The sequence below is a fragment of the Mobula birostris genome, chromosome 4 (assembly GCF_030028105.1).
Source record: "Mobula birostris isolate sMobBir1 chromosome 4, sMobBir1.hap1, whole genome shotgun sequence".
In the NCBI taxonomy this organism is placed as follows: domain Eukaryota; kingdom Metazoa; phylum Chordata; class Chondrichthyes; order Myliobatiformes; family Myliobatidae; genus Mobula; species Mobula birostris.
Window position 1 is genome coordinate 114,056,317 of NC_092373.1, and position 15,449 is coordinate 114,071,765.

Sequence of the window (15,449 nt, forward strand, 5' to 3'; positions counted from 1 at the left end):
TTTACAACAGGATAATGATCCTAAATACACCTCAAAATCCACAATGAAATACCTCAAGAGGTACAAGCTGAAGCTTTTGCCATGGCCCTCACAGTCCCCCGACCTAAACATCATCGAAAATATGTGGATAGACCTCAAAAGAGCAGTGCATGCAAGACGGCCCAAGAATCTCACAGAACTAGAAGCCTTTTGCAAGGGAGAATGGGTAAAAATCCCCCAAACAAGAATTGAAAGACTCTTAGCTGGCTACGGAAAGTGTTTACAAGCTGTGATACTTGCCAAAGGGGGTGTTACTAAGTACTGACCGTGCAGGGTGCCCAAACTTTTGCTTCAGGTCCTTTTGCTTTTTTGTGATTTTGAAACTGTAAAAGATGGAAATAAAACAAGTAATCTTGCTTAAAATATTAAAGAAATGTGTCATCTTTACCTTTATGCCTTTTGGAAATCAGGTTATCTTTTACTCACTTGCTATTCACAGTAACTGAAATTTTACTGGGGTGCCCCAACATTTGCATGCCACTGTATGTTCTGCAGTTGGATGAGTCAGCTTTGCCCGGCAACAAATCTTTGCTTCCTGGTTTTGTTCACTCCATAAAAGATGAAGGCATACTTTAGGAGTTGTTATTTACAAGGAGAGTAGAAACCGATACGAAGGGGAAATTAGTATTTCGGGTTGTTGAGCAATTTCTCAAAAGAGAAGGAGATCCTGCTCACCGACATACTTGGTTGTGCAATAGATGGAGCACCATCAATGACATGACCCACTGTGGGGTTATTACGTTCTTTGTCGGGGGGTGGGGAGCTGTACCTAACAATTAACTGTGTAATTCACAGACATCTTGTTGCAAAAAATCGAAGTGATCGGCTACACAAATCAGTAAATACTGTTATCACAGTATTAAATAAAATCAAGTGCCACGCTCTCAGTTCTCAACTATTTTGAGAGCTTTGTATTAAGAATGATGAACAGTTTGAATGCATACTATTGCTCACAGAAGTCAGGTGGCTCTCAAAAGGAAACTGACTGAGATCCTTTTATGCACTTTCTAAAACTGATAAAATTCTTTGAAGACTAACATTTTTAATTCAATAATCAACTCAAGAATATTAGGCACGTCATTGCTTATTTGTCGGAATTGTTTGCAAAGTTTAATGAAATCAATTTTCATTTGCAAAGAAATGATGTGTAACTTATCAAAGTCAAATCAGTCATCTCCACATCTCTGTCCCAAGTTAACCCTATTTAAGTTTCTGAGCTTCTCTGAGTTGGAAGAGAAAGAAAATACCACATGAGTATCTTCAAGTATACTGTGTCCACCTGGGTGAGCTAGGTAATGATCTGTCAGAGAGATTTAAGGGTATTCTTCTAATCCAAATTCCAGATTGGGTAATAAATCCATTCCTGAACACTTGTAATGAGAAGTTAACAGGAAATATGGAGGAAGAACTGATCTTGCTACAAAATGACTGATCTGAAACCGAGGTTCAAAATATCATATCAAGGCTTTGGGTTGCCAAAGGAAATCTCTGAATACTATCCTGCACTGTGGAAAAAGGTCAAGATGTTCTTTATTCCCTTTCCAACATCATATTTAGACATAGACAAAAGACATGGAGCAGAAATATGGCATTTGGTCCATCGAGTCTGCTCCATTATTCAATCATGGCTGATCGGCCTTTCCCCTCCTCAGTTCCACTCCCCAGCCTTCTCCTCATAACCTTTGATGTCGTATCCAATCAGGAACCTATCAAGCTCTGCCTTAAATACAACCAATGAGCTGGCCTCTACAGCTGCCTGTGGTAACAGATTCCACAGATTTCTCTGCATCTCAGTTTTAAATGGAAACCCCTCGATCTTGAGGCTATGTTCTCTTGTCGTAGACTCCCCACCATGGGAAACATCCTTTCCACATCTAGGCCTCTGTCTCGGCCTTTCAATGTTCAAAGGGTTTCAATAAGATCCCCCCCTTATCCTTCTAAATTGCAGTGAGTACAGATCCAGAGCTACCAAATGTTCTTCGAATGATAACTCTTTCATTTCTGGAATCATCCTTGTGAACCACCTCTCAACCCTCTCCAATGCTAGATGAGCCCAAAACTCTTCACAATACTCAAGGTAACGCCTCACCAGTGCCTCAAAAAGCCTCAGCATCACATCCTTGTTTTTATATTCTAGACCTTTTGAAATGAATGTTAACATTGTATTTGCCTTCCTCACCACTGACTCAACCTGCAATTTAACCTTTAGGGTGTTCTGCACAAGGACTCAAGTCCCTTTTGCATCTCAGATTTTTGGATTTTCTTCCATTTAGAAAATAGTCTGCACATTTATTTCTTCTACCAAGGTGCATAACCATGCATCTACCAACATTGTATTTCATTAGCCACTTTCTTACCCATTTTCATAATCTGTCTTAAATCCTTCTGCAGCCTACCTGTTTCCTCAATGCTACCTGCCCCTCCACCAATTTTCATATCATCTGCAAACTTGGCAACAAAGCCATCTATTCCATCATCTAAATCTTTGATATACAGCATAAAAAGAAGGGGTCCCCACACCAACCCCTGCAGAACACCACTATTCACTGGCAGCCAACCAGAAAAGGATCATTTTATTCCCACTTGCTGCCTCCTACCAATCAACCAATGCTCTAACCATGCCAGTAACTTACCTGTAATACCATGCATTTTTAACTTGGTAAGCAGCCTCTTGTCAAAGGCCTTCTGAAAGTCCAAATATACAACATCCACTGCATCTCCTTTATCTATCCTATTTGTAATATCCTCACAGTTCCAAGAGATTCGTCAGGCAAGATTTTCCCTTAAGGAAGCCATGCTGACTTTGTCCTATCTTGTCCTGTGTCACCTAATACTTCATAACCTGATCCTTAACAATTGACTTCAACAGGTTCCTAACCACTGAGGTCAGGTGAACTGATTTATAATTTCCTTTCTGCTGCTTTCCTCTTTTCTTAAAGAGTAGAGTGACATTTGCAACTTTCCAGTCCCCTAGCACCATGCCAGAGTCCAGTGATTCTTGAAAGATCATTCCTGACGCCTCCACAGTTTCTACCACTACTTCTTTCAGAACCCTAGAGTGTAGTTCATCTGGTCTGGGTGATTTGTGTACCCTTGGGTCTTTCAGCTATTTAGTGGACCACGGTTTCAGTGCAGTCGTTCAACTTTTTTCAAAGCATCGAAACAGACTGCAAGTTACTGAACGTGGGGATCTAGTGCTCCTGAGGAACATTGAGCCTGATGTTGAAAAGCTGATATCTTTGCACCAAACGCATCCATCTCATTGAAAGGTGAAAAACTAATGAAGTAGTGAATAATTGGACTTCTAAAGTACACTCTAAAATTGGTTTCACTTTAATTAGATAATTTTACTTGTAGCTTTAAATAGATTTGAATAATTTTGTCACTGCTTTGAATTTGCAGTCACTATTTTCTTCCGCTCCGTCATAAATCAAAATTCTTTAGTTTTTATGTAATGGTATAGTCTGGGAGTAGGGGTGGGGTGGTAACCCAAAAAAGTTTGGGAGTACTAATAGACTGTATGAAACACTCAGTGAAACTCCTTTTTTAAAAAAAGTCAAATTAATTAGATGCAACCTTCCCTGAAATTCATGCTTAATTTGCATTTTTGCAAGAAAATAATTCTGCTGCCCCTCAGAATGGATTATGCTACTGCTGTAGCTAAACTGACTTGTAACTACTTGTCTTAAGCATTTCTTTTTAACAACAGAGTGAAGTTAACAGTCCTCTAATCTTTTGGTTCTTTAATCAGGGAGAGTTAAAAGTAATCAGAGCTTCTGGTTCCTTCCTTGCTTTTAATGTCTTAGCAAATCTCAACAATTTTGCACATTTCCTCTTAAACTATGATTGCGTTGTTTCCCCTCTTGTGAAGGCAGTATTCAGAATCTTCCCCAAGTCCTCCACCTCCACATGTAGTTCGGTGTTTAGTTCCTGACAGGACCAACTCTTCCATTATTCGCAATAGGATAACAATGTTAAGTGTTGTGGCGTGAACAAAGTCACCAAGGAAAAGTACTGGTAGATATGAAGCATTCTCTTTATTTAACAAAATGGGACACAGTAGGCAACACTGAGACCCCCTTTCAGAGCAAGAGGTCTGCTTGACCCAACACTATATGACATGTTATATGCTGAAGATCAATTGACATTCAGGACAATTCCCTATTTACAATGCTTCCTTTGAGCTACACACCACCTTCACATCTCCCTCTTTGCACCCACACTACAAACATCCAAATAACGATTTAAATCAGCATTACCTGGTCTTGCAATTAACTGTGGTTCCTGGTTTTTAGAGACACATTGTTCGGAGCTGCATTTTAGATTTAATCCAGTTTATATTTGGATCTGAAGGCTGGTTGCTGAAGTTGTTTGCTATGTGTGCTAACCCCAAAAAATTCTCTTAACAGTCCCTCCTCTTTGGCCCTCCTGGAGGATCTACAAATGTTGTATTCAACTAGGGCAGCATAACTGCCCTGCCTCTGAATCCTCCCAGTTACTTTATAGGCATCTACATTAACCCTATCATACCTAACCTACAAAACGCTAAGCAGAGAGTTTGTTCCAGACATTTGAACAACAGTCTTTAAAAAATGCAGCTTTGTTGATATGCCTGTTGGCTCCTTCCCTGTAGGCCAACTGCAGTTTAATCACATTCTTCATCTTCAACCCTTCATTCTCTGGTAGCTAAAACTCTCTCTTTCCAGGGGCACCAGCAAGGTAAATGTTTCAGGCTCTCAAGCCCTCTCATTGATGTACAGGAAGGGGTTGTGGTGGTCTGTATTTGAAGGGCTTCAACAACCTCTCCCTGGTGGCACCCCCTTCTAAACTGTCCAGTCGATCGATCACTGGCCCGACCAATGAAAGGGTCCAGTTCATTTGTATTCACTCCCCATTCAGGTTAGGGTGACTGCCTTCGGATGCCATGTGCAATCCTTCAGTCTGCCATGCCATCGAAGTTATGGAATCTGATGTCTCTGCCGTAACTTAAATCATCCCCCATTTATTTACCCATTATCTTTTCTATTCTATATTGTACAACTAATCATGTACCTTCAGCAGCCAACCTTCATTACAGAGTACCATTTCTATTGCACTTTACCATGCTTTTCTCAGCTTCCTGTTGCACCCTCTCGATATTCTCTGCCCTTGCATTTGCTGTGCGTCTGCTTCTATCAACTCTGGTCAGGTCTGGTGTTCATCTCCTAGGTTCTCTGTAATTACACAGTTACTGGGTACACTTGATTTCCTGCCCTGTGGGGGCAATGAGAAGGTGAGTTGTACGGTTTAACTTGTGTCCAGTGATTCCACTGGCTGCGTTGTCAAGTCTGCACACAGACACAAGTGTCACTTGTTAAAAGTACCATTTGTGGTCCTATCCATCTGGGAGCAAGTCTTTCTTTCTCAGGCAGCACCCTCACCATGACTTGGTCACCTGGCTGTAGAAGGACTATCTCCTTTCCCTCCAGCTCTCTCTGATCAGCAGTGTGCTGCTGCTGCTTTGCATGGTCCTTCAGCACTTTACCCTGATTACAGTAGTCTTTCACATCTCCATATAATCTTACTAAATTGGCAATTGTTGTTACTTTTTGTACACTTGTAATTTCTGTTGCTTCTTGTTCTTCTGCTGCCCTCCTCACATTGACGTCTGCCCACTCGTTCCCTTTGTCCTCCTTACTATCTCTTTTCTGGTGAGCCTTTACTGTAATCACCTCAGGTAGCTGGACTACTTCTAACGGCTCCTGACTGCGCTTGGCCCCTCCCCTGGGAACCTCCTGACATGGTTCCCACACATCACCCGGTCTCTCCTCCCGGCTTGGGGCCGCTGTCTCTCTGGGTCATGTTTGCTGCTTTGCAGGTCACACATGTTCACTATCCCATGTTATTTCTCCTTTTTGTGAGCGTATGATTGCACCTGCCTTGCTCAATGTGTCTGTTCCCAGGATAGTACCTTCAGTGTTTGGGCACACTCAGAAATCTGCAGGAAGCTGCACTTCTTCGATTAGGGCTGACTCCTCTCTGCCCTCATTGTTTCACCTCCTGCACTGGTAATGTAAATCACCTCTCCAGTCATGGACAAGGGTAGTTCAGTTATCAATACTGACAATCCCGGGTCCACTAACATTTCATATTACTGGCCCCCTAATAAACCCATTGTATATATCTGTGGATGACCACCACTGACAACAGAGGCTGCCGTCAGCCATTTGTCTGATCTCACCAGCTCCACAGTCTGGTCAGCAGCCAAATTGGAAAGTGAGGGCACTGCTGTGGATCCTGCCTGTTTTGATGAGTGATTTCTGTACCTTCCTCATTTCTCAGCACTGCCTCCAACGTTGTAACAGATCATCTCCTTTGCCCTCCCACGTCTATTCCATCAGTTCCTTGCTACATGCCCAGGCTGCTGGCACACAAATCAGGTTCTCTGTCACGTCACGGCAGCTACATTCGCTGCAGGTGCTTTACAACGTCTCTTCCTCCTCTGCTCTATCTCACTGGCCCATGATACTTTTGCAGAATTGGTAGATTCCGCCACTATCACCAAGTCTAAAACTTCCTCGTGGGCTGAGCTCAGGCCTGCCTTCGGCATTTTTAGGAAGACTGGGTCATTCCTCCATGGATTGTCCAACCTTGAGGACTCATACACTCAATATTTATATTCTGAATAATCCTTGGCCAGCTCTTCAGCTGTCTGGATTATTGACATTATCGTTCCCCAGTTACTCTCACCTGTTTTCGTCCTACCCCCACCCCCAGTTGCTGCCTCACTTCCCCCTTTAAAGAATTGGTATCTCTCTTCATTGCTGGTATTCCTGGTATTTGCCCACATACCATCCTGCACCCCCTAGGCCATACTGGACTACATATTCCTCAGGGAATTCACTTTTACCGACACATGGATATCTTTACGGTGCATCTGGTGAATTTCAATCATTTCCTTTAGCTTGTGCCAAAATTCTGAATTCATACCTGTGACTCTTAAGTGAGGGCAGCTCTGACAAAATGCTCTGCTTCTATCCAGGGGTGAAGGGCTTATGAATGGTCGTAATCAAGATTGAGGGCTGGCTTGCGTCAAGTTTCCATTCTGACATTGTCTGACCTCAATAGGTGCCATCCTGACAGATCTATCTGAGTAAAACCTCTCCCTGAAATACCTCCGCATTAATACCCACTCTATGTAAAATATAAATGATGGGTACACGTTAAACAGTACACTCTTAAAACCGCAGAGTATGTTCCCAGAACTCTGCCACTTGTGTGCGTCTGAACTCATGTCTGCTGTATTCCTTTGCATCTAGCTGTTACACACTCATAAACACGTATGCTAAAATGTAGTTCCCAGAACGAGTATACACACCCCCACTAGCATCCCAAACCTTCAACAACCACCCTTCTCACCAAACTAACATACAAAGTTTAGTCTCTTACATAAACCCATATACACACACAGACATCCCCCTCCCTTTTATATCTACCAGTTCAGTTCTCTGCCGCGTTCATGATGCCTTTGCGGTCCCGTAGCCACTGGCCCAAACAGGTCAACGTGTGAGTGCTAATTTAAAAAAAAATGGTCACCTACTTGGACTGCTGAAATCACTGGCCATGCAATGAGTCACAAAGGCATTCTGGACAAGTCCCCAAATGCTGTCACATGAACAAAGTCACTGGAGAAAAGTACTGGTAGGTATGAAGCAGTCTCTTTAAATTTGACAAAATGAGACACAGGAAGCATCATAATTAAGATCCCCTTTGGAGCAAGGGACCTGCTTGACAATTTCAATTTCTGGACAATTTCATATTTACACACAAACTTCACGCCTCTCTCTTAAGCTACACACAAACTTCACACCTCTCTCTTCGCACCCACACTACAGACACTCAAATAACAAATTTAAGTCAACATTAACTGTTCTTCCAGTTAACTGTGATTCATAGTTCTTAGGAGCCCATTGTTCAGAGCTGCATTTTAGATGTAAGCTACAGTTCATATTCGGATGTGAAGACAGTGGCTATAGTCAGCTGCTGAAATTATTTGATATATGTTCTAACTCCTAGAAACGCACTAACATCAAGCAACCTTTTACATTGTTATAAACTTTAAATATCTGCCAGAAAATTTATTAATGTATCTAATACTATCCCTTACTACAAGGAATAAATACACATGAGCATATTTTGACATCATCAGCATTTTAATCTTTTCAACAGATGAGAATTTTGAGGCTGCAGTACAGAAACTTGGTGGACAGCTTTATCCTAATCAGAAATAATATTTTTAATGCCATCCTGTGGTAAGTTCAAAGCTTCATTAACTAAAGCTCCTTTTGGCAATAATTTTTAGGGCTATCTTTTTGCTCCTTTAAATAAATGCATATCTCACAACATGTACTTCCTCTTCATCAACACAATGAGGCAAAGATGAGCAATCATCTAATACAGGTTATTTCAAGGGAAGTTTGCTAGGTAAATCAACTTACTTTTCAATAGTGACTAAACTTTTAAGTATTTGGTTGCAAAAAGAATAGATGATCTGAGAGTGATATAAATATATATTTATATTTGATATAAATGCAAGTCTTTTGAAATGGCGGAATCAGATTCTAGGAACATCCCTCAAGACCTCAGGGAAGATGTATGGTTGTTGGAGAGGGTGTAGTCATTGGCAAGAAGCTTATACTTTCCTTTAAAGAGCTTTCTGCTTCTTCCAACCTCACTAATCCCACAAAGGAAAGAACTTGTTCCAGGATCTCAGTGGATACTTTGAGGAGGAAATCCTGTGTTGCTACCTTTGAATCAGCCACAGGAATCTACAGTGTCGTCTTGGTGGTAGGCTTGTGGATCAGATGTCTCTTTACCATTAACTCAGTGTTCCTAAAATAAGCACCATGTAACAGGATTCAAGAGGCTGATACATTCAAACAAGTATTTCACTACCTGTGTTGCTGTTTAGGAGTCCTGCAAAAATTTGACAGAGCAGCCCTTGAGATTTGTGGTGGTCTGTTGTATTCTGCAGAAATTCATATACCTAAGAGTCCATCCTTTGCAACAACCTTCCTACGTCTTAAGGTCATTAACATATACTGGGAACAACTGAGGAGGAGAGGAAGAGAAGTAAGAATAATAATGTGAAACACCACCTCATCCAAATGCCCTATTCAGAATTTGCCAATTTACCATGCAGCAGCATTTTACATTTTCAGTGTTTTTCAGGGTTTTATTGATCATTACAGTATTTTCAATGGCAACAATTCCAAAATAAGTTACAAATTAATGTTTGTTTTAGCAAAGCATCCCAAACACCATCCATGCATTAACATATATTTCTTGATGACTGTCATTACAGTGTTTCTTCAGTGGCAGCAGCTCAGCTGGTGGAAAGCTGTTGCTTCTCCTGTGTGAATGCAATTGAGCAGGTCTGTTCCAAGGTCAGATTTTTGACAATGCCTTTTTGGCATGAATGGTAGCTGACAGGCAACAGCAAGAACATTAGTGGAGTAGCAGTGCTGCAATAGCAAATGGAGTGATCTTGAGAAAGGGCCAGCAGCATCTCTACAGTTGTTTTCACCTGCTGAAGGATGGTTGCTGGATTGTAAGCATCTTGCATGCCCCTTTGTACGCTGCAGGCAACAGCAATGATCTTCCATCAGAGCACTCAAATGTTGGGTTGCTTGTGCTTACCCTCCATTGGAAGCTGCATTGTGATGGCCCCACAGCATGGAGTTGCCCATGATTTCAGGCTTCCAGATCTGTACAAGTCTTGAGCAGGGTTGTTACTGGACTATTCCATTACATGTGGCATTTCTGGCAGACCTAGTAATGTATCAAACAGTTTTAGTGTGCAGACCCTTTTGTGACTTCCGTAGCATGTCCTTTCCCTCTTAGGGAACTGGCATCTGTGATATCACACTCAAACACAATGATCTACTACTACGTCGACTCAGGCCGAAGGGGCCAGCATCGAGCATGATGACGGACTCTCCACTTCTCCCTCTCCCTCATCAATATGTTCAGTTCATCTACATTAGCCGTGCCACTGTCTTCTAGGAGCATGTTGGCCAGAGTCTTGGGAGGGCAACCAGGGGACAATGATCTCCCAAGTATATATTTCATCATCTAAGCCTAGCTCTAAATTGCACAGCCTTAAATTAATGAATTTTAATTTCAGTTGGTTTGCAGCTCTTCATTTTCTTCCTCTTGTAACACTGCTTGGCTAGATTTTTTTGTTTGTTTCTTCATTTGGTGGAGGTGGAGGTCACCAGAAGTGCCAGAATTCGTTGCGCACTTCTAATTGATCTTGAATGGAGGAGGCAGTTAAGAATTGGCAACATTGGTGAGTTTTAAATTCCATGAAGTCTAGACCAGTTAAAATGACTTGATTTCTCCCCCTAAAAGCATTGGTGAACTCATTTATCGTAATCCAATCATTTCATTGTCACTAATACTGTAATAGCATTTAATGGTTAAAAAGTGTGTTTGCACTGCACAACTTGTAAATGAGAAGAAATTTTAGGTAAAGAGGATGTGGGTAAGATGAGGAGTAAACGTAACTTGACTTAATTGGGTCCCTTGAGCTGCCTGCACTAGGTCCAAAGGGGAATAACTCATTCAAGCATTTGATCCCTTTTTCAGGGGCTATTTAGTTTAATCCCAATCTTTTGGCTTCACTCCTATCTTCTTACTAGCCTCTTAAGCATTCATTAACTGGTTGACTGAAATTTTTAATTCTGTTTCTGTCTCCACAGATTCTGCCTGAACAACAGTGAGATTTGTTTTACTTGGCAATTACTGAAGATAACTTGATTTTGTATGGTATTTCGTAAAAGCATAAGTGGGATGATGTGCAGTCTATTCATTAAAAATCAAGACTGATTTAACTTTTAGTATTAACTCCAATTTCATATTTACCTTATTTCCCTCGGTGCCCAAAAATCTGCTGTCCAGTCATGAATATAGTTATTGCTATTACATTTGAATAACCAATTGGACCTAACATTCAAGCATATTTGTTTACATCAATATATTAAAATATAACCTGAAGAGTTGCCTGAAAGCTCCAAGTACAAAATATGTGAGATGCTTGGATTTCCAGCATCTGCAGATTTATGAAGTTCACTACACTATTCAATGTGAGTTTCATATTTGTTATGATGTATAAGGAAACACTTTTGCTGTTTTTAGCAGTGTATATTGGTGTGATCCATTGTTGGTATTCTGCAATTGAAATTACTTGCAGATGTGCATTGGGCAAATGCATATATTTTTAATCTTTTTAAATAGTTTTACATAAAGATGTGCAAGACCTATCAGTGCATCTAAAGTATTTCCAAACGATAATAGAAAGAGCAAGGAAGTTTAATGTATTATGAGTATGTGGGAAAGGATGCAATTGTGTGGGTTGGTTACACTGAGCAAAATTGAGTCTGCACAGAACCCTCACATTTGCATTTAACTGCAGGACAAGATGTTTGCTCCTAATTAGCTTTTGGATTGAGATTGAAAAGCTTTGAATTGACTTGCTAAGAACATCTAATTAAATTCCTGGAAAATTTATAATGGGGTGTGAAATGGAAGAGAGCTTCAAAGAAGATGGAAATGCATTTATAGCACTGTTAAGTGTTCCCCTGATCTTCAGCGTTCCATTCCCCACTTTCAAAACACTATTGAGGTGGCACTCGATCCCATGTCTGTTTCCAACTGAATAGAAAATAATCAATTATGTTTTGCCCTCCTTTCATAGAAAATAATCTTTTGGACTGTAAGATGCATATTGTGGAGTTAAACAGGCCCTGATAAATTCATGGAAAGATACATGTAATTAAAATATGGTTTGATAAGAATCTAAGATTGTTGGTTATTTCCCCCTGCATTTCTGTATGAAATGAGATTCATTCTTGTGTTTATGTATATATACATTGGGGTTAGGAGTGTGAGTAGGTTAATGTTCCAAATTAATATTGAGCTTTTATTTCCTAGAGTGGGATTTTAAGGATATATTGCAGTTCATTCCAGCTATGCAGCTAATCCATTCTGGATTGTTACTTTCAACTTAGTGATTTAATTATATTTCCTGTTTTATATGGTTTATTTTCTAATCTGCCCTCTCCTTGTGTGTGTGAAGCAGAATGCTTGGAAGATTTGAGAACAGCTAATACTTGAAGGGTATCTAGAAGAATTCTTGTACCCGTAAGGTTTTTTTTTAAAAAAAAAAGCTGCAAACTGGAATTATTATTGATGGATACTCTATTGTGGGCTGAAAGACCCGCTTCTGTGATTTGACACTGATTCAGTAATACAGAAATCAGAGCTTGGAGACAGAAATCCCATAGTTCATCACTTAATGATTCCACATTTTTAACATGATACTTAGAATCCACCAAAAAAAAATTATTTATTAACAGGTGCAAAAGAGCTATGTGCCTATCTAACAGCTTAAATCGTGAATTTCATTACCTTTTTTTCTGGAATACTAGCAAAATATTTATCATTCATTCTATGAAGGTGATAGCATTCCTTATTTTGATTGTGAATGAGTTTTATGTTGCTCAGAATTGTTTCTTTTAAAGAACATTAAATGATATTTTTCTATATGTAGCTGCCAGACCAAATAACATGGTAGTTTGGTAAATGTCACAATATAGCAATATAATGTTTTTTTTTGTCATAGGTCCCGTGTGATGAAACCCACACATTCCATGGGCAGGACATATAAACATAGTTCACTGGGTTAAACTCTGAACTGCAATAGCATCGCACTAACTGCTACACTACCATTGTGCCTGAGTGTTGCTGTTAGAGGTCAAGATTCAAATCACTACCAGCTTCACTGAAATCACAAAAGTCTGGGTACACAATATTTAAGATGGTCTGGAATATGCAAAATAAAATGATGTTACAAATTTACCATTAGCCTATAAAACCAGAAGACAAATATTAGGAGCAGCATTAGTCTATTTGGCTCATCAAGTCTGCACTATCATTTGATCATGGCTGATTCATTTTCTAACTCAACCTCAATCTTTGATGCCCTTATTAACTACCTGTCAGCCTCCACTTCAAATATACCCATTGACTTGGCCTTCACAGCCACAATTCAGTAACTCTTTAGATACCCAGGAATCTGATCAACAACCAAAGGCATGATCAGAGTTTAATGTTAAATAAAGAAGTTTCAAGACAATTCTAGAATCTGTACTAAAGGCAGACACTTGATTTAAGTGAAAAACCAAGAGATGTCAATTTGGTGGGCAGATAAGAATTAATTTAACAGGTAAGCCAAAGTGAGAAACTAGTATTAAGTTCAGATCACATCCCAATTCTAGCTGCCCTTCCCAGAGCTTATTGCAAAAAGCAGTGTTGTAGACACCCTGGAGATGTGATAACCATTGAATTCTTTGGTTCTTTCCTGGTCGATAAGGTTATGAAACATTCCACGTGAGAATCAGCTTTAGGCAAAGAAATTCACAATTACATGGAATATTAATGTCCTATCTACAACAACAATGCTACTATAATCTACAATATAGTATATCAAATTATTTGTATTTGAGATGCTGTTTGAGTATTTTATACCCCTGTAATGTAACAAAAGGTGTTGCACATATTAACTGTGATTATCCAAAGGTAGCCACATAAGTTTGGAATGTAGTTGCTGTAATTGTATTTCATATCACATTTGATTTGAATGCGTGACTACAATAAAAGGAATTTTTTAAAATGAACATTTGCAATGACTTTATTTCAAGTTGTCATCTTTCACACTGAAGAGCATAGGTATGCAAGAGGGCAACGTTGGTTCAGAGGATTGGGGGGGGGGTAGTGAATGCTGAAATCTGGATGTGCTGCTTGAGGAGGTAGGAGGTAGGAGGTAATGCTTCTCAACATTCAAGCATCTACACAAGCACATGAACCACCAAGACAAGACTACAGACCTGACCTAGTCTAGGTAGACATATTGAATGTAGATGGGGTAATGAAATGGTGTACTCGTGGATCTGTGTGCTACACAATGACTAGAGTTACTCCTTTAAAAACAAAAAGGAAGAAATAAACTTGCCTATATAATTTACTACTATACTAATAGGCAATTTTCCCAATGAGTCGACATACTCCATTCAAATCTTAACACACCTTACAGCATATGCTTAGCCGATCCCTTTTCTCTCTTAAATTTGGTTCACTATTTGCTTCAATCACTGACAGCTCTACATTCTGGGCACTTTTCAGGTAATGAAATTTATTGAATTTCCCACTGGATTTGTTGATGGCTGCTGTAGTAATGCTCCACTGCACACATCCTGCATGTAGCATGTTTCTACAGCCTTAAATATTAGATTATGCTCAACAGAAAACGCTATTTTGTATGTATGCCCTCACTTTTCCAAAGTGCAGAATTCAATATGATACCCTGGGTAATATTTCAAGATTTGTAAAATGTTTTTTCTGTTTGAGCTCAAAACAAATTGCTGTAAACTTCGATACATAGTCATAAAATGTGCAAGTGAGGTAAATCTGAATGGTGGCCGATTAGGAAAAGGGGAGGTGCAACGAGACCTGGGTGTCATTATACACCAGTCATTGAAAGTGGGCATGCAGGTACAGCAGGCACAGCAGGCGGTGAAAAAGGCGAATGGTATGCTGGCATTTATAGCGAGAGGATTTGAGTACAGGAGCAGGGAGGTACTACTGCAGTTGTACAAGGCCTTGGTGAGACCACACCTGGAGTATTGTGTGCAGTTTTGGTCCCCTAATCTGAGGAAAGACATCCTTGCCATAGAGGGAGTACAAAGAAGGTTCACCAGATTGATTCCTGGGATGGCAGGACTTCCATATGAAGAAAGACTGGATGAACTGGGCTTGGCTTGTTGGAATTTAGAAGATTGAGGGGGGATCTGATTGAAACGTATAAGATCCTAAAGGGATTGGACAGGCCAGATGCAGGAAGATTGTTCCCGATGTTGGGGAAGTCCAGAATGAGGGGCCACAGTTTGAGGATAGAGGGGAAGCCTTTTAGGACCGAGATTAGGAAAAACTTCTTCACACAGAGAGTGGTGAATCTGTGGAATTCTCTGCCACAGGAAACAGTTGAGGCCAGTTCATTGGCTATATTCAAGAGGGAGTTAGATATGGCCCTTGTGGCTACAGGGGTCGGGGGTATGGAGGGAAGGCTGGGGCGGGGTTCTGAGTTGGATGATCAGCCATGATAATAAATGGTAGTGCAGGCTCGAAGGGCCGAATGGCCTACTCCTGCACCTATTTTCTATGTTTCTATGTTTACACAATATTCCAAACTGCCTCAAGATGTAATGCTTAAACTGGTCCACTCAGAAAACCAACTTCATTTTAAATAAACAACCTTGTGCAATTTACAGTGCCACAATCTTCAGGGTTTTTTTTCGGCCGCAACTACACTC

At 40.3% G+C, this 15,449-nt stretch overlaps 1 protein-coding gene across 3 annotated transcripts in view; it reads left to right on the forward strand.

Moving 5' to 3' along the window:
- The window catches only part of LOC140196545 (uncharacterized), a 55,250-nt gene extending 41,514 nt beyond the window's left edge, over positions 1-13,736 (forward strand). The window contains exons 10-12 of one of the 3 annotated variants that reach the window (XR_011885746.1): positions 8,248-8,330; positions 10,285-10,369; positions 10,782-13,736. Coding sequence is in view for 2 of the 3 variants with exons in the window: in XM_072255939.1 (XP_072112040.1) it covers positions 8,248-8,309 (62 nt within the window). In the remaining variant the exon portion in view is untranslated. The remainder of the gene's footprint in view (positions 1-8,247; positions 8,331-10,284; positions 10,370-10,781) is intronic. The other 2 variants (XM_072255939.1, XM_072255940.1) reach the window with 2 other exon arrangements.
- Positions 13,737-15,449: the final 1,713 nt, after the last annotated feature.